Below are 27,446 nucleotides of genomic sequence, written 5' to 3' on the forward strand. Positions count from 1 at the left end.
TCACGCTTCCTGTTGGAATAAAATAATTGTTGATTATTTAACTGCAAAGTAGTAATGTGTTTTTGATACCTTCACTTGTGTTTTTGCATTAAATCATACCGGGATGTTTGCTGAAACTGATTGGATGTGGCACAACTCTACCTAGAAACATGAACACCAGCAGCCACTGGTCATATGGCATGGTAACTGTTGTTTTACGCACGGTTAAATACAGTGCGCTTTGGTTATTCTCATTCAAATCTTGCTCAAGTGGTTCAGAGTAAATGGCAGATGTTTTGCAATTCAAGTTGCATCAATACCCATGATACCCATCAATACCCATGATGAGCTTTAGTGTTTAACAATGGCAACCCCTCCTTTTGTTAGGCACTTGTGTCTTTCAGTTCAGAGCTCCACAAAAGGCTTCATCCTCCAGCGAGTTATAAAGTTACTTTCCAGTCAGTTCATTTCGGTCCTTGAGAAAACCTTAAGCGATGTTAATGTGCACCTCTGGTCTTTTCATGCACACACAGCCAAACAGCAGCCATTGTGTTCAGGAACCAAAGTAAGAAGTCTTTAAATAACCCGAGGAGCAGTCTATAGAAATTCATGACGACATTTCTATTTGATGTTTGATCAGAGCTTTCTTCAACATGGAGCTGTCGCGTGGCGTTGCAGAAAATCCTGTAGATATATTTATAATTTTTTTTTTTCCAGTGCACCTGCTCCATGTATATACCTGCTCCTTTTTACTGTGACTTTGTTAACTCACAAAGAGCGTTTTGGTCACACCAGTGCTGAATGGAAGGCGGTTCATCGATTTGCTCCGCTCACTGTGCGTCAAATGATGGGCCTGTGTCTGCATATCTTAACAGCACTTATACTAAGACACGCAGACATGGTATCAATGCATGCATTTAAAATATAAATTGGTAATTTTTAAATTATGATGTGCAAAATACAATGACCTGCAGCCTGCAACATCTGCATATTTAATTATTGAATATAAATGTAGGTCATCAGAATGCATAACGTCACTGTACAACCATGCAAGTTGCTAAAACAGTGTTCGTTGTAATCTATTGTTATTCGTAAACATGCTTATTCTAATATATAATCTACATAGTATTTTCTTCAGAAGTAGCCTAAATGGCAGATGTAACCTCTGCTTGCATTTCTGCATATTACAGCCGACCGTTTGGGTAAAGGCCTCACCATTGGCTTGCAAATGTCTGTGTCCCCTCGAGGAGAAAATAGTTTATTGCAGTAATTGCATAATTGCCTCACTAATTGTTGTTAACAAGTTCCCCAATAGTCCAATTATTACAGCAGCACTGTCAGGAACCCCACCAGGCAGGCATCCATGACAAAGGCCCGAAAGGGTTAATGAATGACTCGAGGCTGAAAAGTGAAAGTGGAGCTCCTTTTTATAAACATACACTTAACTTGTCATTTAATGGCTCTTGCATTATTACGTCCACTTGGGACACAAGTTGCTCTATTCTTATGGATAGATGAGGACTCTTTTTTGGAGAGGAGTGAGGTAGTGTTGGAGGGAAACCGTTTTAAAAGCCCCAGAGAGCTAACCAACACTAATTGAAATTATACCGAATAATCAGCGGTGAAATCTCCACTTATATGGTCTCAGAATAACAAGACTGTTGTGATGCCTCGACTCTCCCATGCTGAAATCAACGCTCCACGGTCCTCTGTTACAAACCAAGCGTGTAAAACGCAGATAATGAGTCCAGAGGAGGACAAAAGACACCAAGAAAGATCTCTTACACCAGAACACCTCGGGCACATTTCATACCGATTAAATGCTTCAGTATATAAACAACACTTGCAAGTTTTCGGTACATTTTACGCAATTAGTGATCTTCTGACACACGCCTGACCTGCATTCAGCTAGTCTGTCTGAATAGCTTCGACTTGAGACTGTTTAGTTCTGCAGAGCCAATTAATCCAGTCTTGACTATAAAAATGCATCCATTCCAGATTTATTTCCCAACATACATACAAGGCATTTGACTCTGGTTTTATGCTCTCTCAATGGGCTAGGTAAAGGTGTTCATTCTATATCCGATTAATTCCACACTGTTAAAAAAAGCATTTTTTTTTCAAGAAATTTGACATTTTTTTGTCTGTATTTCAAAATGACAGAAACAAAATGTTTCATTTGTGAATGGTCTTAGATTTACCGTATTTTTTGTTATTCTTATCTGTATTTAAGCTTTTCTTGATCATTTTTATTTAACTATAGTTGACATGAAACAGCAGATTGTGCAGGGAGTTTATCTTGGCAAAACGGAACGAAGAGGAGAAGAAGAAGAAGAAGAAGAGCAGCTTCACTTTAGAAGTGGAGGGAATCTTTTGATGCCCACACGTTTGTGGTCACAAAGCATGCCAAAAGAAAAGATCAATGGCTCGCTGCTATAAACTGGCCTCTTTTCATCCACGGACTGAATACAGATGCTCCTCCTTTACGCATTGTAGGACAGAAGACTCGGGTAAATGTTAGAAAGGGTTTTCTCAGCGTTGTCGCGTGTCTTTCAAAACACACCATCTCAACTTTCTGTCTTTACTTCTGGAAAATCATACATAATCGGATATAGAATGAACACCTTTACCTTAACCCCCCAGTGCCAAAGCCTACGTGTGGCATCCCATACGTGGGTGTCTATATAGCTTTAATTCACCCCCATTTAGTCTTGTTTTCAGATGGTCTGTGTGTGTGAGCCCAAGATGCGCAGTGGACTGCGAGCCTGTAGTCATGACTTTGTTTCAGCTGGTCTGACTTTCCCAAGCCTTCACTCCTTTCAGAGAGAAGTGTGGAGAATCAGGAGGCGAGGGACCGAGGACAAGGACAAGAGGACAAGAGGACAAGAGGACGAGGGGCGGCCACAGATTCTCCTCGGTGCCTCACCTCCCTGGGATGAAGACAAAAACTGGCGACGCACAATAGTCCAAGAATCCTTAAGTAATAAAAACATTTTGCAAAATAATCTGTTATGCTTTTCGTACATGTTTGATTTGATGTATATAAAACAAAAGCGTTATTTAAAAAAAGAACAAAATAGTAATATTATGGGAATAAAGTCACAAGATTAAGAGAGAAAAAAGTCGTAATATGAGAATAAAAAAAAAATCTGTTATGCTTCTCATACATGTTTGGTTTGATGTATATAAAACAAAAAGCGTCATTTCGCCTTAAAAAGTGTCTGTTTGACTGTTTCTGCAATAACAGTTTTGCAGGTGTAACACAAGTGGCCACCAGAAAATCGAGATGTTGTGAAGGACACGCAGGGAATTACCACGGTGCTGCCTTCGACCTGCTGGCGTGAAACTCACCAATAAAAGATTGAATACAGGAGTGAATAGTGGCCTCAGCATGCTCTCCAAGCAGAACCATTATGATTACACATTATGTTTAGGATTCTTTACGCTTCTCTTTAGCTTTTTGCCCCACACGTTGTTTCTTGGGAAGAAGCCTATTTGCACTTAATAGCCTAAATTAGGAAGGCTATATACTTATATATGTGTGGTCTGTTTTGGTTTTAAGCGACATCTTAAACAGAAAGACACAGTACTTTACATCCCAAAGGAAAGTTTTTATGCATAAGATAAGAATGCATAAGAAAAAGCAAATTCTGAAATAATTCCATGCATTGCAATAGAACCTTTTTTTTAGTAGTAATAGTAATACGTTTTTATGTATTTGTATTATTATGCTTAGAATTATGCACTTGACCAAAATCCTCTAGCAGGTGCCAGTTGACAAATTAGAGGAGAATGGACTGAAAAAAAAAAAGAGTTTAACCCATTTGTGCCCACAACTGAAGTTTTTAATTTCCTTTGGTGGAAGTGTTCTCGGGGCTTTTTCTTATCTAGTCTTTAGGGACTTGTGACTCTACTGTTTTTGCAAAAGACTCCATTATATTTTGGGAAAAAGACAGTAGTCCCATGTGCCCAAATACTAAATATAGTATGATAAGAAAATGTCTGTATCTCAGAAACTACGAGGAGCACAATCAAATATTTGGTATCTATAAACTCATAACAAGTTGAATATCAAAGATATGCACACACATATGCAGTCAGTGTAAAATAATAATAATTCATATGGAAAACATTTAATAAACACAATGTTCGAATTCCTCATTTTTCAAAAATCCTGATTTGACTATTAATAAAAGTGTGATTTTTCATGTGATATAAATTGCAAAACATCATTTTACAATTCATATTTTCAACATTATTCACTTCTCTGTGGTGCGTCTATAAGCCCTTGGGTTGGTTTTGGCTGTCAAATGACGCCAGTGTTCCTCATTTGAGCTGGAGAGACAGGCGGGACTGTTTGCATTGAGATGTTAAGTGGGTGTCTCTATATAAATCCATTCAGAGGTCAACTCCTTCATTCTTGCGCCAAAAGAGGGAAAGAGATTAACTTCCAAGGAATCAAGAAGAAAAAAGGACTAACAGAACAGAATGGTGGCGACGACAGACTGCGTAGAAAAGTCCAAACCCACCTCTGGAAACAAGGTTTGTAGGAGAACTTATTAAGAGGAACCACTAAATAACTTGTTTGTTGTATGCAATATTAATTTTACCCACTTTTTTTTTAACAGGTGTCCAAACCACTCATGGAAAAGAAACGAAGAGCTCGCATAAACAAGTGTTTGGACCAGTTAAAATCTCTTCTGGAGAGCTACTACAGCACTAGTGTGAGTATATGCAGGGTGCAACTTTACAATATCAAGCACATTTGATTTGTTTTTTCTCGGACCAGTTATTGCAACAAATGCTGAAGTAATGATAATATTCATTAGAGGAAAATGACTAATGTAATCTCTTTTCTCAGATTCGAAAACGCAAACTGGAAAAGGCCGACATCCTGGAGCTTACTGTGAAACATATGAGGAATCTCCAAAAAATCCAGAGCTGTAAGTTATAACCTCACGCGTAGCCATCAAATACTCACTCTTTCAAAGTTACTATCTATCTATCTATCTATTTGTCCATCTATCCATCCATCTATCTATCAAACACTCGGCTGATTTAAGATTGTTTATGGATGCTTCAGATCATCTTTACGCACAACTTTACGCACAGATTATGTGTGTTTTCTTACCTTGAGATGTCTTCCCGTTGCTTTCAGGCACCGCCGCTGCTTCAGAGTTTCCAGATTATCAGAGTGGTTTCCGCAGCTGTCTGGCAAACGTCAACCAATATCTGCTGCTGGCAGACAATCTGAACGGGAGCGACCGCTGGATGTTCTCGCAGCTCTCCGGTAAACTGTCCGGTAAACTGTGCCGGAGAGAGGAAGCCTTCAGCACCACGGACAGCAGCCTGGGCCAGGCAGAGACACATCAGGAGGAGGTGATGAGACTTCTTCCATCATCAGCAGCAGCAGCTGGACCTGAGGAAAGAAAAACCACCAAATCTAAAGCTCTGAAAGCCCACAGTGCAAACACATCTCCCCTTTCACCGAGTGAAGACGCACAGCGGTCACCTGGAACCAAACTGGCTGTCCAAGTTGAACAAAGTCCCAGTAATAAGAAGTTTCACCTCGTCAGTCACAGGGATGAAGATGCAAACACTCAGCACAACGTCTGGAGGCCCTGGTGAAGCTGCACATATCTAAATTAATGTTTATAATTGCACTAGATTACCACAATATGCTACTATAGGTTATAATGTATATGTTTTATTTTCTTAATAAAATTGATGAAAGAAAAAAAGCGTTGTCTTGTTTCTTAAAACTGGTACAGATCATAACCTTCCACGTGAAAATGGATCGTTTAGTACAAAATATGGCAGATTTATAGCAAGTGATGGCTGACCTCTGGAGACAAATATTGATTTTTCGAACCAACCAACCAAATATGATTGATTGATTGATTGATTGATATAGTTGAATATAGTTTTCTAAAAGATCTGGGTACACTCTTTCATCTTTTATTTCAAAGCCCTTTTGTTTTTGTTTTACTTGTTTAGACACTGTGTGAGTAAAAGTTGCTTAGTAGATAGCAGTACATCCATAATGTGGAGGTCGATGTTTAATATCCTCACTGAAGAGCATCATGTATCTCTCTCAGTTTGGACAGAAAACTGTGATGAAAAGTGGCTTTTTGGGTTTGACTTTTTAAAGAAAAGTACATTTAGGCCCAAGTTGAAAGTCACTGATACATCATCAAAAATGTCATAAGATTGCAGAAACAGGCAACTTAAGAAGATGATACTGCCGTTAATCACAGCCAATTCAAGATAAGAAATAATTATTTTTTTTATTTATGTTTCTGTGGTTAGTGTTTCCTTTTAGATGCCTATGAAGCTGAGTTGATTTCGAAGCTGTCAAACTGAAAGAAAATTACAAAAGCAGCCCTTTTGAGCCTCAAATAATAGATCTATATGTGCATTTTCCTTTTTTATATAGTCAAAGTAAATGTGTGGGCACGGAATTAACATGCATCTTACATTTTATCAAATTGTGTTAAACATTTGATAAATTCTTTCGGCCACTGAGGGTTGTGCCAAGTTTTTAAACTTATTGTCCTTTTTTGCAATACATCAAATTAATTAATTAAGTAAAGCTTAACTATGACTCATGATTTAATGCATACATTAATGCAGGATGCATCATGTTCTTGTTGCTCACCATTAATAAATGAACAAGTAACTATGACTTTAGGATTATTTCATATGTGCCACCAAATTAGCTGGATTCCAGTTATATAAAAGTTAATTTCAGACTCTTATGCCTCTCTGAAAGGAGAACAGCACCTATTTTTATTCTTAATATTAAGCTTTTTTTCCCAGTCCACTCTACTAGATGATGAAATGAAAGTCATAAAAGTTTGATTTAAAAAGAAAAAAAAGTTTAATATATTTCTATCATCTATAAAGAAATATGGCCCTATTGTTAGAGGCTCAAAAAGCATGTCATTTTAAAAATGTTTTAAAAGGTTTTTATTTATTTGTATTATTATGCTTAAAATTATGCACTTGACCAAAATCCTCTAGCAGGTGCCAGTTGACAAATTAGAGGAGAATGGACTGAAAAAAACAGTTTAACCCATTTGTGCCCACAACTGAAGTTTAATTTCCTTTGGTGGAAGTGTTCTCTGGGATTTTTCTTATCTAGTCTTTGGGGACTTGTGACTCTACTGTTTTTGCAATAGACTCCATTATATTTTGGGTAAAAAACAGTAGTCCCATGTGCCCAAATACTAAATATAGTATGATAAGAAAATGTCTGTATCTCAGAAACTACAAGGAGCACAATCAAGTATTTGGTATCTATGAACTCATAACAAGTTGAATATCAAATATATGCACACACATGCAGTCAGTGTAAAATAAAATAGTAATTCACATGGGAAACATTTAATAAACACAATGTTCGAATTTTTCCTCATTTTGGAAAAATCATGATTTGACTATTAATAAAAGTGTGATTTTTTATGTGATCTAAAACATGCATTTGTTCAATTCTACTGTTAGATAATTGCCCAAAATATGCATGTACCAAATTTCAAGACAAATCAGAACAAATGGTACTTTTTCTTCTCATACTAAATATAGTCTTTGTGCACAAATGGGTGAATATTTCTATGAGAATATGGCTCTGATTAAAGAAACAGTTTTGTGGAGTTGACATGGCATAGAGGAGGAAAAAAAGATCCAGGAGGTTTGACTGTCATTTCTTCCATTCATCTCTGGTTTCACACATAAGTACCGAAACAGTGACGGGCAAATCAGATGCTTGTCGGACAGCAGGACAATTTTCTGCTCCAGGCTGCTAATTACACGCCATGATGTCTTCTCTGTCTCCTCTGGACTTGAACCTCTGTCGGTCTAATTGTTTACAGCTTTTCTGAGACGTCGATTAGAAGAACTTCACACCTCTACAGGCTCACACAACCTCATTCATATACATCACTTGAGCTGCTTATTGCTACCTGGAGTGCACAGATCCAATTCAGAAAATTTACTGTAACCATTAATATGATAAATAAATAAATAAACCAAAGAAGAATAGATCACCCACAGCAAACTCTTCTGCAATGTCTCATGTAAACTTGACATGGAAATTAAATGACAAATTGGAGTATGAAGGACAACTTTTAGGATAAGCCATAACTGACTTTAATATTTTTAGTATATTATTATTATTATTATTATTATTATATTTTAGTATAGTAGTAGTAGTAGGGCTAGTAGCAGTATTTTTGTATACTGAAGTAGTATTTTTATGTCTTATAATGATGATGACAAAATGGAATGGCTCTTTAATTTCTCAAGCTTGAAAAAACATTTGTTTTGTATTATTTGTCATTTATATTGCTACTCTGGTTTCTGCCTGTCTTTATTTTCTAAGTAATTGTGTCTTATAGGGCATATTATTTATGCATGAAACAATAGCATTAATATTAATAAAATCAAATATATTTTACTGTATACTGTATACTGTAAAAAAAATTGTTTTTTACTGTATACTGTAAAAAAATGTGTTTTTTACTGTATACTGTAAAAAATGTGTTTTTTTTACAGTGTAGTATTCAGAATACTAAAAACACAGAAAAATATATTTGATTTTATTAATATTAATGCTATAGTTTCATGCATAAATAATATAAATTAAAAAATGTTGTCTATTTCAAAATGACAGAAAAAAAAATGACATGTTATATTTGTGATTTATATGTGAATGGTCTTAGATTTACAGTATTTTTTGTAATCACAATCGTAATTATCTTTATTTAAGCTTTTCTTGATCATTTTTAAAGTTAATTATTCTGTTTTTTTAAAGGTTTATGACTCCATTTTAACAATTAATTTATGTTAGAAGAAAAGGATTTCATGAAATTCTAAAAATATTTCTTGTAAAAATACGGATTTTTTTTGCAAAACTTCTGACAGTTAATGTAAATTTGGGCTTTTGCAACGTAAAATGACATGTTTCATTTGTGATTTATATGTAAATGGTATTAGATTTACGGTGTATGACTATTCTAACAATAAATATATGTTAAAAGTAAAATATTTCTTTAAATTACAGTAATAAAAGCTAATTATATAAAGATAATTACTGGTTATTTTATACTTTTTTTTTACAGTGTATAATGCAACCGGTTGCACTACACTGATTGTAATGATATACTGTTGGCTCTTTTAGAGAGTTGCTCTACAGTCTTCTTCCGCTGCTTTGGCAGACATGTCATAAAGTGTCTCTCCATCCTTTAAGCAGCAGCTCTGGAGAGGATGGCACCTCACAGCGAGGAGAATCGCTGAAACGCCCACACATCTCTCAGACGGTTCATGCTGAAAAGACACTGCTGCTCATGCAGTGAAAGGAGGAGCACGAAGGAGAAGGGAAAAAAAGTACACACTGCCTGGTTCAACTGTTTTTTTTGCCTGCAAAAATAACAACTAAACTCCCAGCTCCAAACCCCCTTATGGTAAGTATATGCATGTTTTTGTTTTGGTCTGATCGGCTCATAAACCCTCGTCTGTAAATCTTCTTCTCTTCTTCCCACAAAGTCAAAGCTACTCTCTTTTGATGAAACCAAGAAAAGAAAAGTTTGTTTTATCCAAGAAAAGAAATGCCACGTGACTTCCACACTGAATGCCCTTAAACTTTGTTTCTAAGAATTTCTATGAACTCCTCTCAGCATTGTTTAAGTAGCCTAGTTTGGTTTTCCACTATAATAGCAAAGAGGGAATAAAGAGAATAAAGTGATTAGCATCAGACTGGAGGCAGTCAGGCGCTCTGAAGGGAGCAGACTGGATGAAGTGCGCTGCAGACAGACAGACAGGCAGACAGACAGGCAGACAGGCAGACAGACAGGCAGACCTCTCCGTTCACTGCTCATTTTGCTGCTCATGTCCTTCATATGACATCTACTGAAAAAGTCGTAATATGAGAATAAAGTCACAAGTTTATGAGAAAAAAAGTTGTAATATTATACACAGTAGTATCACTTGATGACTTGTGTGATTAAAACATACAGTGGTGACTCACCCAAAGACTCTAAATTAAGCGTGAACCTTGATCAATATGGTTTCCAGCTATAGACCTACAGCACACCGTGGAATTACCTTTTGGCTGGTAGGAAGAGCCGTGTCCATGCTCACTGGTGCGGTCGACTTCTCTTCACAAACCTCTCAGCAGGAGCTGCAGGCTGCAGAATCAGCTGATTACAGACACCTGCATCAACACACAACACCGGGCTGCGAGTTTAAATGATGCACTCCCTGTAGGTGAAACGTTGACCGATATCTAGTGATTATAATAAGTATACGGAGCTTGGTAAAGGTAGACTATGACGGAGTATTGGGCCACATTGAGGAAAACAAAATAAATCTGAGATTTCGAGAATTAAGTCATAATATTATGAGAATAAAGTCATAAGTTTAAGAGAAAAAAGTAGTAATATTATGAGAATAAAATCACAAGTTTAAGAGAAAAAAGTCGTAATATTATAAGAATAAAGTCAGAAGTTTATGCGAAATGAAGCATTTTTACGCAAAAATAAGTTTTTATTTTCAGTAGAATTTAATTTATGTCCAGACATAACAACGTTAGGAGTAATATAGAAAAGGTGTTGCAGATGCTGGTGTGTAAAGTAAAACATAGCAGAGGATGGTTTCGATCCATCGACCTCTGGGTTATGGGCCCAGCACGCTTCCGCTGCGCCACTCTGCTCCTGCAGCTCGACGCTGCTTCAGCTCGTTTAGTAGCTGCATGTTGCCTGTCTCATATGTTATCACACATATTATCACACATTAACTCTGTCTGCCAGCATAAAACACAACCTCGGAGTAACAGAGACGTTTTGAGGGTTGCTTAGTGAATATAACTGAGCACAATGGGCCCCTTTGTATTTCCTGTTGTAATGTTTATAGCTGACAGGAAGTCATCTTGGACCAGAGCTGTTGCCCTAGCAACAAAATGACTACTGAAACTCTTCCTTTGTAAATATTTTCATGGAGATTGATTAAGATCATTAAGATGTAGTGGAGGAAAAAGCCTTGCAAGCTAGTTTTTTATTTTCGTAGATTCCCTTCCTTTATAAGCTGACAAAAATGGAAGATTAATAATTAAAGTCTGAATTGTTAATTAATTCGTCTAATTTCTTCAGTGGTTTCATTCAAACTGGAGAAATCAGAGCAGTTTTTAAGGTTTATCATACATTTTTACATGACTTTTAAGTGTTGAAAGGGCAAATGCCAAAAGATTGCAGCTCCAACAATATGATGTTTCAACCAATATTTACATTTAGATGCTTCTATAGATATTGAAAGCAGGCAATAGACGTTTTCACACTTTACAATTCACTAGGGCCCCTTTGTATTTCCTGTTGTAATGTTTGTTAATGCAGTAGCTGACAGGAAGTAATGTTGGACCAGAGCTGTTGCCCTAGCAACAAATTAGCTACTGAAACTCTTCCTTTGTACACATTTTCATGGGAATGAGTGTTAAGATCATTAAGACGTAGTGAGGGAAAAAGCCCTTTTATTTTCGAGTTTCTCTTCCTATTTAAGCTGACAAAAATGGCTATCTGATGTAATGTATTTTGTCGTACCTATTGTTGCTGTCGTGATTCAATGTTGTCTTTATTTGTTGGATGCTGCTATTTGACCCTGTCTTGTCTAGGTCTCACTTGTAAAAGAGGTTTTAATTTCAATGTGACTTCCTAGTTAAATAAAGGTTATACATACTATCTAACTTTGTGTTTAGGTCTGAGTTTTATGGGAAGTTTAATAATTAAAGTCTTAATTGTTAATTCATTCATCCAATTTCTTCAGTGGTGCCATGCAAATTGGAGAGAAATCAGAGCAAGTTTTTAGGGTTTATCATACATTTTATTACATGACTTTTGTGTTCAAAGGCAAATGCCAAAAGATTGCAGCTCCAACAATATTTTTTAACCTTTATTTAGATTTAGATGTTTCTATAGATGTTGCAGGTTGAAACCCGGCTTGGGGCCCTTCTGTGTGGAGTTTACATGTTCTTCGGGTTCTCCGGCTTCCTCCCACAGTCCAAAGACATGCAGGTTAACTGTTGACTCTAAATGTCCCATAGGTGTGAATGGTTGGCTGTCTCTATGCTTCAGCTCTGTGATAGTCTGGCAACCTGTCCAGGGTTTACCCCGCCTTCGCCCAATGTCAGCTGGGAAGCGGTTAGAGATGATGGATGGATGGATGGATGTTTCCATAGATACTGAAAGAAGGACATTTCCAAAATGAGGGAGACTGATCAGATATTTCATTATCATTGAGAAGGACACCAAACCTTCTTCTTCTGGGAATCTGCCTGGACTGCACTTTTATGTGTAGTAGAAGAATGTTACTTCATTACGTCCATCGCTGAAACTCCTGAGGGGAAAAAAAAATCTGCAAAAACAAAAAAAATCTCTCAAATGATACTAACAAGCAGAGTAACAAATAACTGCTGCAAAATCTACAAACCCACTCTGAAGCATCATCTTGTGAATTTAATCAGTCATATCTTTTTTTAACAAAGTCATCATCTGAACAAGAAAATCATAACATTTAACATCATTCATATTTGAGTCATAAATCTTTGAATACGTTACAAAATTATACTTTAATATTGTAAACACAACAAAATGCAAAAAATCTATGACATAGCAAAGTTTGACAGAGGAAATGTGGTGTTATGCTTCCAAAGAAAGACAGTTCAGCAAAAAAACAACAATTCAGTCCAATTGCAATGAGAGGTGAGAGGTACACAGATACATGAGAACTCAAACTAAACATTTAAATGACCGCAGATGGGTGAAAACATACAAGTATGGTTATATCAAAAACGTTTTACAGCTAATAAGGCTGTCAAAGGGGACATTTTTATTTCATGTCATCCGATATACTCTTAATAATTTATTTGAAAACTTAAACCTAATGTCCAAATACATTCATGTTAGCAGTGACGGTCCTTGAAGAGGTCAAAGACCAAAGTTGGATCTGCTATTATTTATCAGTAGTGACGTTCTCACTCCGTTTAGTCAGCAACTTTCAATCAACAACTATTTTGATAATTGATTAATCGGTTTGAGTAATTTTTTAATAATAAAATGACAATACTCTGATTTCAGCTTCTTAAATTTGAATATTTTCTGGTTTATTTCCTCCTCTATGACAGTAAACTGAATATCTTTGAGTTGTGGACAAAACAAGACATTTTGAGGACGTCATCTTGGGCTTTGGGAAACACTGATTATAGACCAAACAACTAATCGATTAATAGAGAAAATAATCAGCAGATTAATCAACAATGGAAATAATTGTTAGATGCAGCCCTATAATTTAGTTATAGTATTTTTGTCCTTGACCTTTTATACTTTGCTATGATGTGAAGTAATCATATTCTCTCTCCAATATATATATATATATTTATAGAAAATTTATAAATCTGAACTTTAATTTTCCCATAGCATCCCTTAAAGGTCCCATATCATGCTCATTTTCAGGTTCATACTTGTATTCTGTGTTTCTAGTAGAACATGGTTACATGCTGTAATGCCGTACTGTCTTCCTGGATATACCTGTATTTACTCTCTGTCTGAAACGCTCCGTTTTAGTGCATTTCAACAGAATTTAAATGGAATTGCGTTGCAAACAGCTGGGTCCATGTTTACTTCCTGTCAGCTGATGTTGTTTACATCCACTGCAACAGGAAATAAACCGGGACACGTTAAGAATGTTTACGTTAAAAAACGTCTAATGGTCTAAAAGTATTGTATATCTGTGACATCACAAATTGACAGAAATCCTAACGGCTTGTTTCAAACTCGCAATTTCTGAATACGAGCTGTGTGTTTTTCTGCGTATAGTGAGCGTTTTGATAGTTTAACAGTATTTATATAGCACTTAAACCTGTTTTATAATGTAAAAGACCTGAAAATCTCACTTTTTACAATATGGGACCTTTAATGCTCATATTTATGGGGCTAAAAAAAAAAAAGTCAAAAAAATCTCCCAAATTAGAACCATTAGCAGTCGTAATGCATGTTATGAGATAACATATCAAATGTAATGTCTGCTTTTTGTTGAAGCAAATAACTTGCGATAAATTGTTAATAAGCAATTATACTCCATTTCCATTCTATTAATAACAACGTTCCTAATTTGTGCTAACATCTTTGTGGGTTTAGGTACGACACCGGCATTGAAGTTATGCTACATCTAGTCAGCTTGAAGGCTGTGATTATTCAACTTTTGGGCCATTTTACGTCTTTTAAAAGGTTCCCCTCTTAGAGAGCTACTTAAAAAGGAAAAATTATTGGTGCTTTTTAACAAGTTACTTAAACAAATAAGAGGGGACAAAGCATCATTTCCAGCTGTATTGGTCTGATGTTTTATATGTAAATATGTAATGTGGTACCGGACGATCTCCAAAGTTAACACAAACATTGGAATAATAAGACTTGGGAGGAAATGTTCTAAGCAAACGTCTCATTAAACAAAACAAAAAAAACACCAAAACTATAACTCCAATATCCTTCATATATACATGATATGTCAATCTTTAAAAACTGACTTCACATTTTCATTAAGAATTGAGGGGTCTTCAGGTTATATCTCAATATCACACAATAAAACTATTAGGCATTAAAGAGTTTGGGATTTACCACTCTCAGTTTACTTCAACAAAGGGGTGTTTAAAAAAAAAAAGATTTTCATGTGTTGTGAATAAAAATGTTAATAGAAAAGTTGTACATCATGATTAAAACAAAATAAACATGTATATTGTGTCATGTACCTGGAGTCAATCTCAAAGGTACACGGGCAGTATTCAGGAAAGTTTGGTTTGAAAGCAAATGTGTCCATACAACGAAAACACACAGCCGTTTAAAAAGGCAAAATAAAATACAGTTTGATTTCAAGTTCTTAAGTGGAAAGAAAAATAAAAAGACAACTTCACCTCCTCCATTTCTTTGAGCAGTTCATAAGAAACAACATCGAACAGCTAAAAACAAGGTGTGGGAATGTTCATGCCATTTAAAAAAAAAAAAAAAGTTTATTTGTGTCAGTGCTGGAAATAAAAATGTGGATATTTTGTGATGTGAAAGCTGAATAACAGAACCACCCGACCTTCTCACCAGCCTACGTATGAATAATAGGCCCATTCAGAAATGATGTCCAAAGCTCCCGAGGCCCAACAGATATGTTTTGGTGGTATATATAGTAAAACAGAATAGTGGCACAAGTAAAAAGGACAAATAATCCAGTATGTCACTTTCCCTTTAACCACCAATATTCCAGTGGTTTTCATTATGATAAGTAATAATATTGATTATTAACAAGCTTTTAGGTGGAGCCGACAGAATCAGAGTGAAAGGTGATGTATCCCGAGGACGATGCCGAGGGTGTGCTTACAAAACTGTTTGTGCTTCCTTTACTCTCACCCTTGCTCAGGTGCTTGTGATGCCCCCAGTCAGCTCCAGCTCCAGCTCCAGCGCCGGCCCTGGCTCCGCCGCCTGTCCTGGGCCTGCAGGCGGAGTGACCCGGAGTCTGCTGGCTGCGCCCAGGTGAGCCCACGTCACACTGCTGCTGCTGCTGCTGCTGCTGCTGCTGCTGCTGCTGCTGCTGCTGCTTCCCGTCCCGAGAGCGCTCCCGGCAGCCTTTACCAGAGCCACAGGCCCCGGGGCTCTTCTTCCCAGCAGGTCTGTCTGGTTTGGGGGAAGCCTCGGGCGTGTTGCCCCGACTACTGCTCCTTTTGTGTTCCGAGAGCCGCCTGAGCGCCTGAGGCTCCCGCTCGAAGTCTGTGAGCGCGAAGTGAGGGAGGATGACTGTGTGCTGTTCGTACACATTGGGGATGAGGGAGATGGTGGATATGCGCCTCGGGCTCTTCCTGGGGCTCTTCCTGGGGCTCGGCAGCGGCGTCTCGTCTATAAAGTTGATCACCTCGTCGCGGCTAAAACACCGCAGCTCGTCCTCGTAGTGCTCCCCGCCGCCGCAGACCACGCGCGGCAGGTGCTTGAGGCTCGAGTGCATGCTGTCCTCAGAGCGTCGCCGCTTGCGATGCGGGTGATGGTGGCTCTCCTCGTGGTAGGAGACCAGGCTGCTCCTGCGCCTCTCGCGGCGCGGCAAGGTGGAGCTGTAGTGGGCAGTCACTATCATGTCCTCGGTGGAGCCCCAGCGGTGAAGGTATGAGGGGATCCGGTCGCTGGTCCACATGTCGGTTTCGTCGTGGGAGTATCTTCTTGTAGGGGGCACCTGAACGCAACACACAGACCAAACCCTTCAGTTGTATACATAACTTTGCTGTTCATTCACCTAAAGTAATACAGAACCAGTTAGCATAATAACATGTTATATATATAACATTATAGATATTAATACACCTAGATTATTGATTAATTACATGTAGGATTCATCAAGGTTATGTGGCTGTCAATGCCACTGTGATAATACACTGTAATTTTATAATAACTTACAGTAGTCCCAATGAACTGCTTAAATATTTATAGCTCTTTTCTATTTTTGGTGCCCTGATTCAGCCGTTTGCGTTAAATCCTACATGCAGCACATTGTCCAAGATGTTAAGTGTTTATTTTAACTGTTTTTTAATTAATCCCTCAGACATGTATGAACATTTTAACATACTTCAACATGGTTATAACTGAACTAGTATTTCACCTCCATTATTTGGAGATGAAAACTGGGAGAAAAAAAAGAAAAGGTGATGGTTTCCCTACATGTTATACTCACATGCCATTCTGTTCTGACAACTATGCAAGAGAGAGAGGGTTTGTCAAGGTGACGTCAAGAGCCACAAGATTGATATCAGCCTGCCCCCCTGTGGTGGGTTTTAGTAAATACAGAGACATGAGACAGCAGACGGTACAGTAGCATCGAGTGAGTGTTAGAGAGAGAGATGGGAGGAGGGCTGAACAGCAGAGGGCAGCACAAGCATGAGGATGAGTTGAGATGCAGGTTGAAGAGAGACACTCACAGAACAAGACAATAAAGCCGATAAAGAGGCTTTATTCTGCAATCAAACCACTTGAGAAGTGCCACAGCAATTCTCAAATGGAGGTGCTACTTGATAAATGATTTGAAGGGTTTTGTTGATTCACGGTCTAACTGGGCCTTTAATGTCGTCCTGTAAAGGGCCCTTATTTGTTTCCCCATCATACATTTAGGTTGCATCAGAAATTCCACACTAACAGGCTATTTAGTACGCTAAAACAGAGAGAGATATTATAGTATGTCCGAAACCTTAGTGTGAGACCAATATAGTGCTGCAGGAATGAGTCCTAAAACCTGGAAATGAGTTAACATGTTAGCACTTCCGGTTCCTTCGTCTGGAAGTCAGTGGGTTTTTAGTTAAATACATGATTTAAAGGTCCCATATCGTGCTCATTTTCAGGTTTATATTTGTATTTTGTGTTTCTACTAGAACATGTTTACACGCTGTAATGTTCAAAAAACATATTATTTTCCTCGTACTGTCTGAATATACCTGTATTCACCCTCTGTCTGAAACGCTCCGTTTTAGTGCATTTTAACGGAATTGCAACGGAATTACGTTGCTAGGCAACAGCTTGGGTCCATGTTTACTTCCTGTCAGCTGATGTCATTCACATACACTGCAACAGGAAATAAACTTTTAGAATGTTTACGTTTAAAACCGTGTAATGGTCTAAATATTGTATATTTGTGACATCACAAATGGAGAGAAATCCTAACGGCTTGTTTCAAACGCACAATTTTTGAATACGGGCTGTGTGTATTTCTCCTTATATTGAGCGTTTTGATAGTTTAACGGCATTTATAAAGCACTTAAACCTGCTTTATAATATAAAAGACATGAAAATCTCACTTTTTACATCATGGGACCTTTAATTCCATTTAACTTTGTCTTTTGAATGCATGTGATGCTAATATCTTTTTCTTTTTTTTCTTCTTCTATATCTCTTTACCATGCTTTTTAATAATTGATTAAGGTATGCAGTGGACCGGAGATTGCCCTGATTGAGCCCCACCAAGGTTTTTTTTTTGCACCTCTCCATCACATTTGTTGTTGTTTGTGTAATCTCTACTTGTACCTTTTTTATATGTGTAAACAAATAAGATCTAAAATCACGTTAGTGTGGAATTTCAGACGCAACCTTTATGTGTCTTGAAAAAGGTGGTTGCCAACAGGTGGCTAAATGAGAGACGTCATCACGCCGACTCGTCCTCCTTTACAGCCTCGTTGTTTATACTCACGCGACCGTGGTGTAGTTCGTTTATAGCCTAACGTTAGCTTTTTACTTCTGACAATTGCATTCACGCTTCAAAAACCATAAAAGTGGCGTTCATTTAGTATCATAAATGTGTTTACCACAGACTTTATTTTCTGCAATAATCCAAAACCCAATGGAACAATCTCATTGGCTTTTAGTGGAGGGAACCAGGGCGATGCTAACTTCCTGGTTGGCCTACAGAAATACGTCATCCCTGAAGCACTCTATACAGCAAGGAATAACACAGCTAAAAATCACTTTACAATCAAATTAATCCGTCATATGACGATGTGCATCGGACACAAAAACAATGGATGGAGTAATGATTCGGTCTGATGAAATGACAGCTACTGTATACATCTCTGTTTCAAGGCTTTGTAAAAAAAAGTCAAATTGAATAGTGAATATTAAAAATGTCCATTATAATGTCGGACATCTGGGGTGTTATAACAATACATTTATTTATTATTGTTTTTGATATTCAATAAGCAAATTATTCAAGTATGCAGACTGCTTCAGCTGCAGGCCGTACTGAGAAAACTTGTTTCTGACAAAGATGACACAGTGTAAAAGTTAATATTGTGTGGGGTTGCATCAGTTGATTCTAACGTTATCCTCACCACAGCCTTCCAGGCCAAGTCCAGCAAGATTTTCATCATCATTAATCAATCATTTTCATGATTATATATATTGATAATATTGGATTCTGAGCCAGAACTTGGAGTTTACAGTTGGAATATAAGGTTTTTGTTGGATTGTCCTAGAAGGCTGCAGCTTTGGTGTTAATGCAGGCTGAAAAAGGAGCATTTCACAGCTCTGCATCTGACTGGAATGGATGCCGGATCCAATGGACACAATGCTTTTTGGGTAGAACATGAGCAAATGTTTATAGTGCTTTCATGAAACGTTTGAGGGATTCCTGAAATGTAGAAGGTAAGTCGGTTACTACACTCTTACCCTCGTACAAAAATAAAATGTAGGTCCATAGCTAGGACACACTAGTGGATAAATGAAGCACATCTAACATGTTGATGGGACTGCCGATGGTCATATTTACCAAACATTAGTCAGCCAGAGTGTATTTTTTTGATTCATGTCAAAAAGACAAAAAAAAAAAAAAAAAATCTGTGGCATATCTGGGAGAGATAGCATCACAAAATGTCTGATTGAATTCAAGCAAAGGGGCACACAAGGCCATTTCACCATGCACAATAAATTATTCAAACTGATCAAGTAAAAGAAATGAAGAGAAATCAATAAAAAAATATACCTGCAAATACTGCATTTTATCTTCCTGATGTTCCCTCAATGGATACCCTTTCGGAACCCCCCTTTCTAAGGTTGAGAACTCATACTTGGCATTACGGTCTACCGTCACGATTTCAGGCGCCGAGCTATAGTCATATGGTCTGTCATATATTAAGTCGGCATGAATTCCTCCATCTTGGCTGTTTTCTGCAAAGTGCAGAAAAAGCACGAGCGTCAGGATTAGAGAGCAACGGACTCAATACACAAGACAGACAGACAGAGACAGACGAATAGATAAGGGAGACAAGTTCAATTGTTCTCTGGTTGGTTGACTTAGCCTAGGGGGATGCTCTGGAATATATAAGGTTTAGATCATAAAAAATAAAAATTGCTATAAAAATGACCAATAATTCAATTTAAATGTTTCGTAAGGGGATGAGAAGAAGCCCCTGATTGGTTACACTCTGAACAATAAAATCATACACACAATGTTTTTAGTGAATCTAAATCAAGTTCCCAATTAGTGCATTCATGTTCATTAAAGATCAATTGGAGATGGGTGTTAAATGCTGATATTGAGGAAAATGTTTGTCCAAAAAGATGAAAGATGAAAATAGCTATTTGCACAGGCAGCTCCGCATGCAAGTCAGTAGCTTTGGGAAAACAGGAAACAATCCTTTATACATACAACTGTGATGAGTTATACATGGCAAGCCCTCTGTAAAAAAGCAGAGAACTGGCAGTGTTAATTATCACACAGAATAATAATAATAATAATAATAATAATAATAATATGGCCGGGCCCTGAGTCGTGTTGTTACGGCTCCTGCTGGACAACGAGCAGTTATCAGGGAGGATGTCGAGAGGGAGGGGGTCAAAAAGGTTCGGAGGGGTTAGAAACAGGAGAGAAGGGGTTCAGATCGGGTTGAGTTTAAAACAGTGCCAATAGAGAGAAGAAAAAAGACAGATGCTGTCATCAGTTTGCATGAACTGTGGAGATCTTCCACAAGCCTTTTCTATGATTATCATGTGACCTCATTTTGGGACCAAATTTTGTTAAAGTGTCTGAGATTCCTCGATGAAATGTTTCATTTGTGGACCACTTTCTTTCTCTGTTTTTATCTATTAGTCATATAAGTTTGCAGTTTAATTCAGACTTCTACCTTAAAATATATTCACTATTTTGCTCTTTAAAAGGTGCTATTGATAACATTGCTAGCAGCAAGACTTGTTAGAAGTGGGAACCAAATGTCAGATAAATTATCTTCCACAGAGATAAACAAAGCAGTAATTTTGGAACCGCCAACATTTAAAAAAATGATTAATTCTAGGGCTGACCCGGATGCTTCGAAGCTTCAACCGTTGCCATGGTAACCGACCTTCAAATCGGCATTTAAATGCTTCGGGGTTTTTCACCTCCACCAAGCTGAAGACCTAGGAAGGAGGTTCTGTTTTCACCGGCGTTTGTTTGTTGGTTTGTTGGTTTGTGTGTTAGCAGGATTACTCCAAAAGTCCGCGATGGATTTGAATGATTTGAATATTTTAGAGGGGTGGGGTGTGGCACAATGAACAATCCATTTGATTTTGGTGGCAATCCGGATCATGATCCGGATTCAGGAATATTTTTAAGAATTCTGATCAGCCTGAGCATTAAGACCACGGGGTATAGCACATGCTCAGTGTAACTGATGACGCATTGATGATGCGTGACCACGCCTCCTTCCTCCTTCTTCGAGCAGAGAGATACGTGTGTGGATCTTAACCCACCCATGGTGTGGATGTGTGTGCGGGAGCTGCTGGCCGTCCGCGGTGAGAAAGAACAAAGCGGTAGATGACGGGATGAGAGACAACGTAGTGTAACGTTATACAGACATAACAAGGCTGCTGAATGAGAGAGGCATCCGCCGATACGTTACACGGAAACACACCGTGTTAATAATAAGCCGACCACCTCACGGTACCGCCAGCTGTGATCTGTAATCTGTTTTTAAAGTCATGCGTTGGCGGAGGTCTGCGCTCTCCGAGTGCCATTCTAGTTATTAGTTATTTTCAGACAGATATCGCTGTTTGTTGTATGTAGAAGACAGACAGAGAGGCAGAAGAGACAGACAGACAGAAGAACATGTCAGCCTGCTGCACCACGCTGCGCCGCGAAGCTTTGAATATCACTCACCGAAGCTTTCGAAGCGCAAAAAATAGTATTCGGGACAGCCCTAATTAATTCACAATCCTTATATTTTTTGATGAAAAGCCACGGCACCTTTCTAAAAGCTCTGTGAATGTTATTTTTTAAATATTCTTCCACATAAAAATGTTATCAATAAGACCTTTAAGTCACTATAATCTGACCAGTAGGTGGGAGTCCACATCACACAAACAAAATAAGTTAAAACAAAACAAAACAAAAAATAAACATATATTCATTTTATATCTATTTCCAGAACAAAAAAACTCGGGTGCATCCCTTTGTGACTTGAGGGAAATATGACCATCATCATAATGACATGAAAGTGCTTTTCAGCTTTACTGCAATCGTTCCAATTTCCCTCTGGATCCAAAACAAATAAATGGAGAACCATTTATTGTGTCATCCTCTCATGCCGGAGCAGTTCAGAGGAAGATTGCCCAGTTTTAAAAGCATTGGAGTGAAAAAGAAAAAGTGCCGCAAGGTAAATACGTCCTTAGTCCAGCAATATTTCTTTTTGTTTTGTAATGACATCGATCTCGTAGCATGGTAAAGTAAAGCATTTTATAAAGTACACACCACATACAAAAACACAGAAAATATATATTTTAGTACAGAAAGTTACGTTAAACAGACACTTTGTCACTTCAGTTTCATCTCCTAACAACAAAAGGTCACATGATAACATTTGACCACTGATTTCAGACCTACTAAGTAATAATGACCATTCAAAATAAACCGAATATGTATAATTCTTATTTCAGAAACATGCACAAACAGCCAAACTCATGATTGCTATTGTAAAAAGCTCCATAATAATTGAACCAAATGTCAAAATGTACAAAATGTACCTCTAAATAGGCTGCAAATATAAGAAATTGTTATGTTTGTGATGATTTATTGTAATATTTTATTTTGTTGTCATCATTATTTACGACGGAGTATTAGGGCCACATTGAGAGAAAACAAATCAGAGATTTTGAGAATAAAGTCATAACTTTAAGAGAAAAAAAATCAGAATATTACGAGAATAAAGTCATAACTTAACTAGAATAAAATAATAACTTTACGAGAAAAAACTCATAATATTACGAGAATAAAGTCATAACTTTAGGAGAAAAAAGTCAGAATATTACTGACTTTTTTTCTTGTCAACCTATGACTTTATTCTCGAAATCTCAGATTAATTTTTTTCCCTCAATGTGGCCCTAATACTCCGTCGTAATTATTATATAGCCTATTATTTTGATAGCCCGGGGTAGAAAAGGGTGTCCATATTCCCCGAAAAGGGGGGAAATACAACAAATATGCCATTTTTGAGATGACCAATTCCAATATTTACATATTTGTAGTAATTTTTCTCGGTCGAATCGAACAGTCGAATCGGGTGTAGCATTTAACTAAAAAGTAGTTTTGTGAATTTCAGCATGTCTCAGTTGCATAAATATGATTAAAATAAAATCACTTCTGAGGATTGTAAATCACAAAAAGTGACATCATACTACAGTATGATGTCACCTCAAGGACGAGAGGTAGAAACCTCTATCAAACATTAGGCTATAAACTAAAGATGTTCCCTTCCTGCAATATTGCGGGGCCCTCAATTTCCCCAGGACAACTACTCCCTACAGGCTAAGAGATAAGCTGTTCAGGTTGATAAATCACATTGGTCACTGTAATTCCTATGGCCAAAGACAGTCCAGAACACTTCTCAACACAAACGAGAGTCGTGCCTCGTCTTTAACTGTCACTTGGATTTTGTAAACTCGAGCAAATTATCTGCAAGTTCACTTCAAAGCGTCTATGAATTTGAAACACCGCAAAAAATAAACCAAATTATCTTTAGAACCTCCGTTGAGAATTCAGTTAGTCCTCAGAGAGCATTTAACAGCACAAACTCTACTCTTTAGAGCATTTACTAGTCCACGCTGGGCTGTCTGAGGTAATAGGAATCATCATCCATATTCACATCATCAGGTTGGAAAGGAGGAGGAGGAGGAGGATGAGGAGGAGGAGGAGGAGGGGAAAAGGAAGGCATGACGGGAGGGAGACGTCTGAAAGTGTCTTACCCTCGTCCACGTCGTCGTTGGACATGATGGCGACGCACTTCTCCCACACCATGCGGATGTCGGCCCGATAGCGGTCACAGGCCCAGAGGAACATGGGCAGCAGGATGGACTGGGCGATGGAGCACCACAGCACACACAACACCATCCAGTTGTAGGAGCGGTCGAACTTCAGACTGGCAAAGCTCACCACCTGGGCAACGGTAAGCAACGGGTCAGAACAAAACAGAACTGAAGATACATCACACCTCGTTGAATGGGTATTAGTACCATGTTCCTGGTGTCAACATCAACCTCAGCAGTTCAAACTACAAACCCCATCATATCAACGTTCTGTACAATATCATAATACTATGGGTATATACCTACTGCTGCTACTGTATTTAGGGTACCAAGTAACTAAAGTCACTTTTAGAATATGAACAAACTCTGCAAAACTTCAACAGACAAATAAGCTGCCGTAAAAAAATATTTTAGTTCAGATCCAGATGTTTAGACGGAGCTCCTGAGGCGATGCTTCTTTCGGATTATGCTAGCTTTCCAACATCGTCGACCCCATCTTTAACTACTCCGACAAGCAGCCGACATACTGTTGCGACATACAGTGGACACAAATACAATGGCCGTTGTTGCAACTAATGATTATTTTCTTTATCAATTTATCTGTTAATTATTTTTTCAATGAATCAATCTCATTTAGTCGACAAAATGTCATTAAATAATAAACTAGAATCACCGCCTCGTGGTTGTACGCCTCCGCCAACCAGTCAAGTTGAAGTTTACATCCATGTCTGTCCAAAATGTCATCACTTCATCATTTTATCCTGTCAGACATTTGTGTGAAATTGTCATAATGAGCTTATGAATTCTTGATTTATGGCTGAAAATGTGATTCGTGAGGTCACAGTGACCTTTGACCACCAAAATCTAACCAGCTCATCCTTGAGTAACAGGCGGACAACCCCAAAACATAATGCCTCCGGCCACGGCATAAAAACAACATCACAAAATATTCAATTTACAATAATATACAACATATTAAAGCAGCATATCCTCACGTTTGAGGAGCTAGAATGCAGAAAAGACTTAAAGGTCCCATATTGTAAAAAAGTGAGATTTTCATGTCTTTTACATTATAAAGCAGGTTTAAGTGCTAAATATAAATACTGGTAAACTATCCTAACGCTTAATATACAGAGAAACACACACAGCCACAGCCACACATCCTGGCCACAATGCGCTTGGTGGATCCTGTTGGGTCTCAAAACTATGGTGTACGGTCATAGACCTGCTCTACATATAAAGCGTCTTGAGATAACTTCTGTTGTGATTTGACGCTATACAAAAATAAATTGATTTGATTTGATTTGACAGCCCGTATTCAGGAATGTGCGTTTGAAACAAGCCGTTAGGATTTCTGTCCATTTGTGATGTCACAAATATACAATATTTAGACCATTACACGGTTTTAAACGTAAACATTCTAAATGTGTCCCAGTTTATTTCCTGTTGCAGTGTATGTGAATGACATCAGCTGACAGGAAGTAAACATGGACCCAAGCTGTTGCCCAGCAATGCAATTCCGCTGCAATTATGTTTAAATGCATTAAAACGGAGCGTGTCTGACAGAGGGTGAATACAGGTTTATTCAGACAGACAGTACAAAGAAAATAGAGTTGTTGTTTTTTAACATTATAGCATGTAAACATGTTCTAGTAGAAACACAAAATACATGTAAGAACCTGAAAATGAGCACGATATGGGACCTTTAAACAATTAATTGGTTATCAAAACAGTTGACTAATTGATGAATGGACTACTCATTTCAGCCCTTTCAAAGTAAGCTGAGTTCAAAGTATGATCAAATGTAGACGTAACATATATTCACATCATGACTGAATATTAACTATGTAACACAACCGTCCCATGAATCCTATGCAGCATGTAAACTCACAATATAAATATACAGTATGAACTAAATATGAGTAATAACATTTTATATTGTGTATCTAAAAGTGAATCCATGTCCCATTAATAGAGTTTATGGAATAGTAGTGAAATACAACAAGCTGAAAGCTTGAATAGAAGAATTAATTCAGATGTTTTGTTTGTTTTCTGACATTTATCAGAAACTGGTTCAGATGCTTTCAGGACACTCGTTGGATTTTGAGTTAAATTAATACATCCAATTATCGTATTCATTAATCTCATCTCTGTATTCAGGCACTGAACCGCTCCTCAGTGTAGGAAAGGTGACCTTGTTTAGGGCACGACCCCTTTTACCAACAAGCATGAGAGCTAATATGAGTTATCTACCTCAGTGAAGCAACAGAGTGCATTATCTGCTCATCAAAGACAGGTTCATGGTCTGATCCTCTTCTCTAATGCATCAGGGCAGAGACACTGATCACATTGATTAACTCAAACTCATTATCTTGGGTGTCACCTCCTCTGGTCATACCGTGAACTCACAGCAGCAGCAGCAGCACTAACGAGCTTGATGAAGTTGTGAAGTCTGATATTGATCTGAGCTGACCCCCTTTTAAAACTGCTAACAACAAAATACACTGTAGGTAAACACATTCTATTAAAATACATCACCTGCTGCAGCCAGAGAGCATAACAGTAATAAAATAAAAACACTCATTCTGGCAACAGAAAATGTCGTAACGGTTTACTGGACGCTTACGCCGGGCCACACTGGATGCATGAACAGCGTGTTAACGGCTGCCACGCCGAACTACTGTGTCTCTTAAGCATGTGGCGTCCACACTAGATGCATGAACAGCGTGTTAACGGCTGTCGCGCCGAACTGTTGCGTCTCTCACACATGTGACGTCCACACTAGATGCATGAACAGCGTGTTAACGGATGCTGCACCGAACAACTGTGTCTCTCAAGCATGTGGCGTCCACACTAGATGCATGAACAGCGTGTTAACGGCTGCTGCGCCGAATTGCTGCGTCTCTCTTGCATGTGGCGTCCACAGCGGCAGCGTTTCTGCTGCTGGGCTGCTGCTGCCGCCAGCTCTTTCTTTCTTTCTACACAGAGTTTGCCATTCATCATGGCTATCTCATTTCAGTATAAAAGTCATTTATATTTATTTTAGACAGAAATAGGTTAAGAAGCAAAGAAGCTCATTTGTTAATAATGATAATAATCCACAATTTAAACCTGGTACTCTATTTATTTATTTATTTATGGAGCCATGCAAGTCACTGCATGTTCTACAACACTGTCCTGCAAATATTTCAGAATAAAAGCCTCGTGTTTACAAATGAAGGAATTCTGTCCACAGAAAAAAAAAACACTAAAGGGATATTTTGAAACGGAAACAGGAAGTGTTGAGTTAAGAATAGATGTAGGAGCTTCTAATTTTGCTGCGAACCCGTCACGCTGCTCACGCGGGCTGTGTGGCTGCTCTAACCTGTTAATATGAGCATCCTATGTGTCCGTCCCAGGGATTATGAGTCTTGATTTACCAGGTTTTGATGTTGTTACAGCTAATGTATTTTCCACCGACGGGTATTTTGAAAGCTTATCCAAGTACAGTATATTAGACATTATATACTTTTACTTATTTTATAGAGATTAACTTTACTATTTGAATGAGTGATGATGTAATTACTACTAGGAGTTATATAATGAGTGTTGGTGTTGCATAAGTAGATACATATATGGTGGCCAATGTTTTTTAAAGACAACATC

General features: G+C 37.9%; 2 protein-coding genes and 1 long non-coding RNA gene across 8 annotated transcripts in view; 1 reads left to right on the forward strand and 2 right to left on the reverse strand.

The window, feature by feature from the left end:
- Window positions 1-10,217, reverse strand: part of LOC141772007 (uncharacterized) — a 100,759-nt gene extending 90,542 nt beyond the window's left edge. For 4 of the 5 annotated variants that reach the window (XR_012594810.1, XR_012594809.1, XR_012594812.1 and 1 more), the window contains exons 1-2: window positions 10,081-10,217; window positions 5,111-5,398 (exon numbers count right to left, since the gene is read on the reverse strand). This is a non-coding gene — a long non-coding RNA (uncharacterized LOC141772007). Of the gene's footprint in view, window positions 1-5,110; window positions 5,399-10,003 lie in introns of all 5 variants that reach the window. The other variant, XR_012594811.1, reaches the window with a different exon arrangement.
- Window positions 4,422-5,607, forward strand: her3 (hairy-related 3). Its single transcript, XM_074642616.1, has 4 exons — window positions 4,422-4,521; window positions 4,608-4,703; window positions 4,841-4,922; window positions 5,138-5,607. The coding sequence occupies exons 1-4, from the start codon at window positions 4,468-4,470 to the stop codon at window positions 5,605-5,607; spliced, it is 702 nt and encodes a 233-aa protein (XP_074498717.1). The 5' UTR covers window positions 4,422-4,467.
- A 1,608-nt stretch (window positions 10,218-11,825) lies between the features above and the next one.
- gpr153 (G protein-coupled receptor 153) overlaps window positions 11,826-27,446 on the reverse strand; it is a 49,169-nt gene continuing 33,548 nt past the window's right edge. Inside the window, exons 4-7 of one of the 2 annotated variants that reach the window (XM_074642579.1) lie at window positions 23,742-23,931; window positions 19,510-19,694; window positions 15,414-16,224; window positions 12,063-12,378 (exon numbers count right to left, since the gene is read on the reverse strand). In XM_074642579.1, the coding sequence (XP_074498680.1) occupies window positions 12,332-12,378; window positions 15,414-16,224; window positions 19,510-19,694; window positions 23,742-23,931 (1,233 nt within the window). In that variant the 3' untranslated portion in view covers window positions 12,063-12,331. Of the gene's footprint in view, window positions 16,225-19,509; window positions 19,695-23,741; window positions 23,932-27,446 lie in introns of both variants that reach the window. The other variant, XM_074642578.1, reaches the window with a different exon arrangement.

This window comes from Sebastes fasciatus, chromosome 8 (assembly GCF_043250625.1).
Source record: "Sebastes fasciatus isolate fSebFas1 chromosome 8, fSebFas1.pri, whole genome shotgun sequence".
NCBI lineage: Eukaryota > Metazoa > Chordata > Actinopteri > Perciformes > Sebastidae > Sebastes > Sebastes fasciatus.

Bases quoted from the DNA above. Each gene is read 5' to 3' on its own strand.
- her3 (XM_074642616.1), top strand. From the start codon at position 4,468: ATGGTGGCGACGACAGACTGCGTAGAAAAGTCCAAACCCACCTCTGGA. The intron at 4,522-4,607 runs GTTTGTAGGAGA...TTTTTTTAACAG, and splicing joins AACCCACCTCTGGAAACAAG to GTGTCCAAACCACTCATGGA. The intron at 4,704-4,840 runs GTGAGTATATGC...CTCTTTTCTCAG, and splicing joins AGAGCTACTACAGCACTAGT to ATTCGAAAACGCAAACTGGA.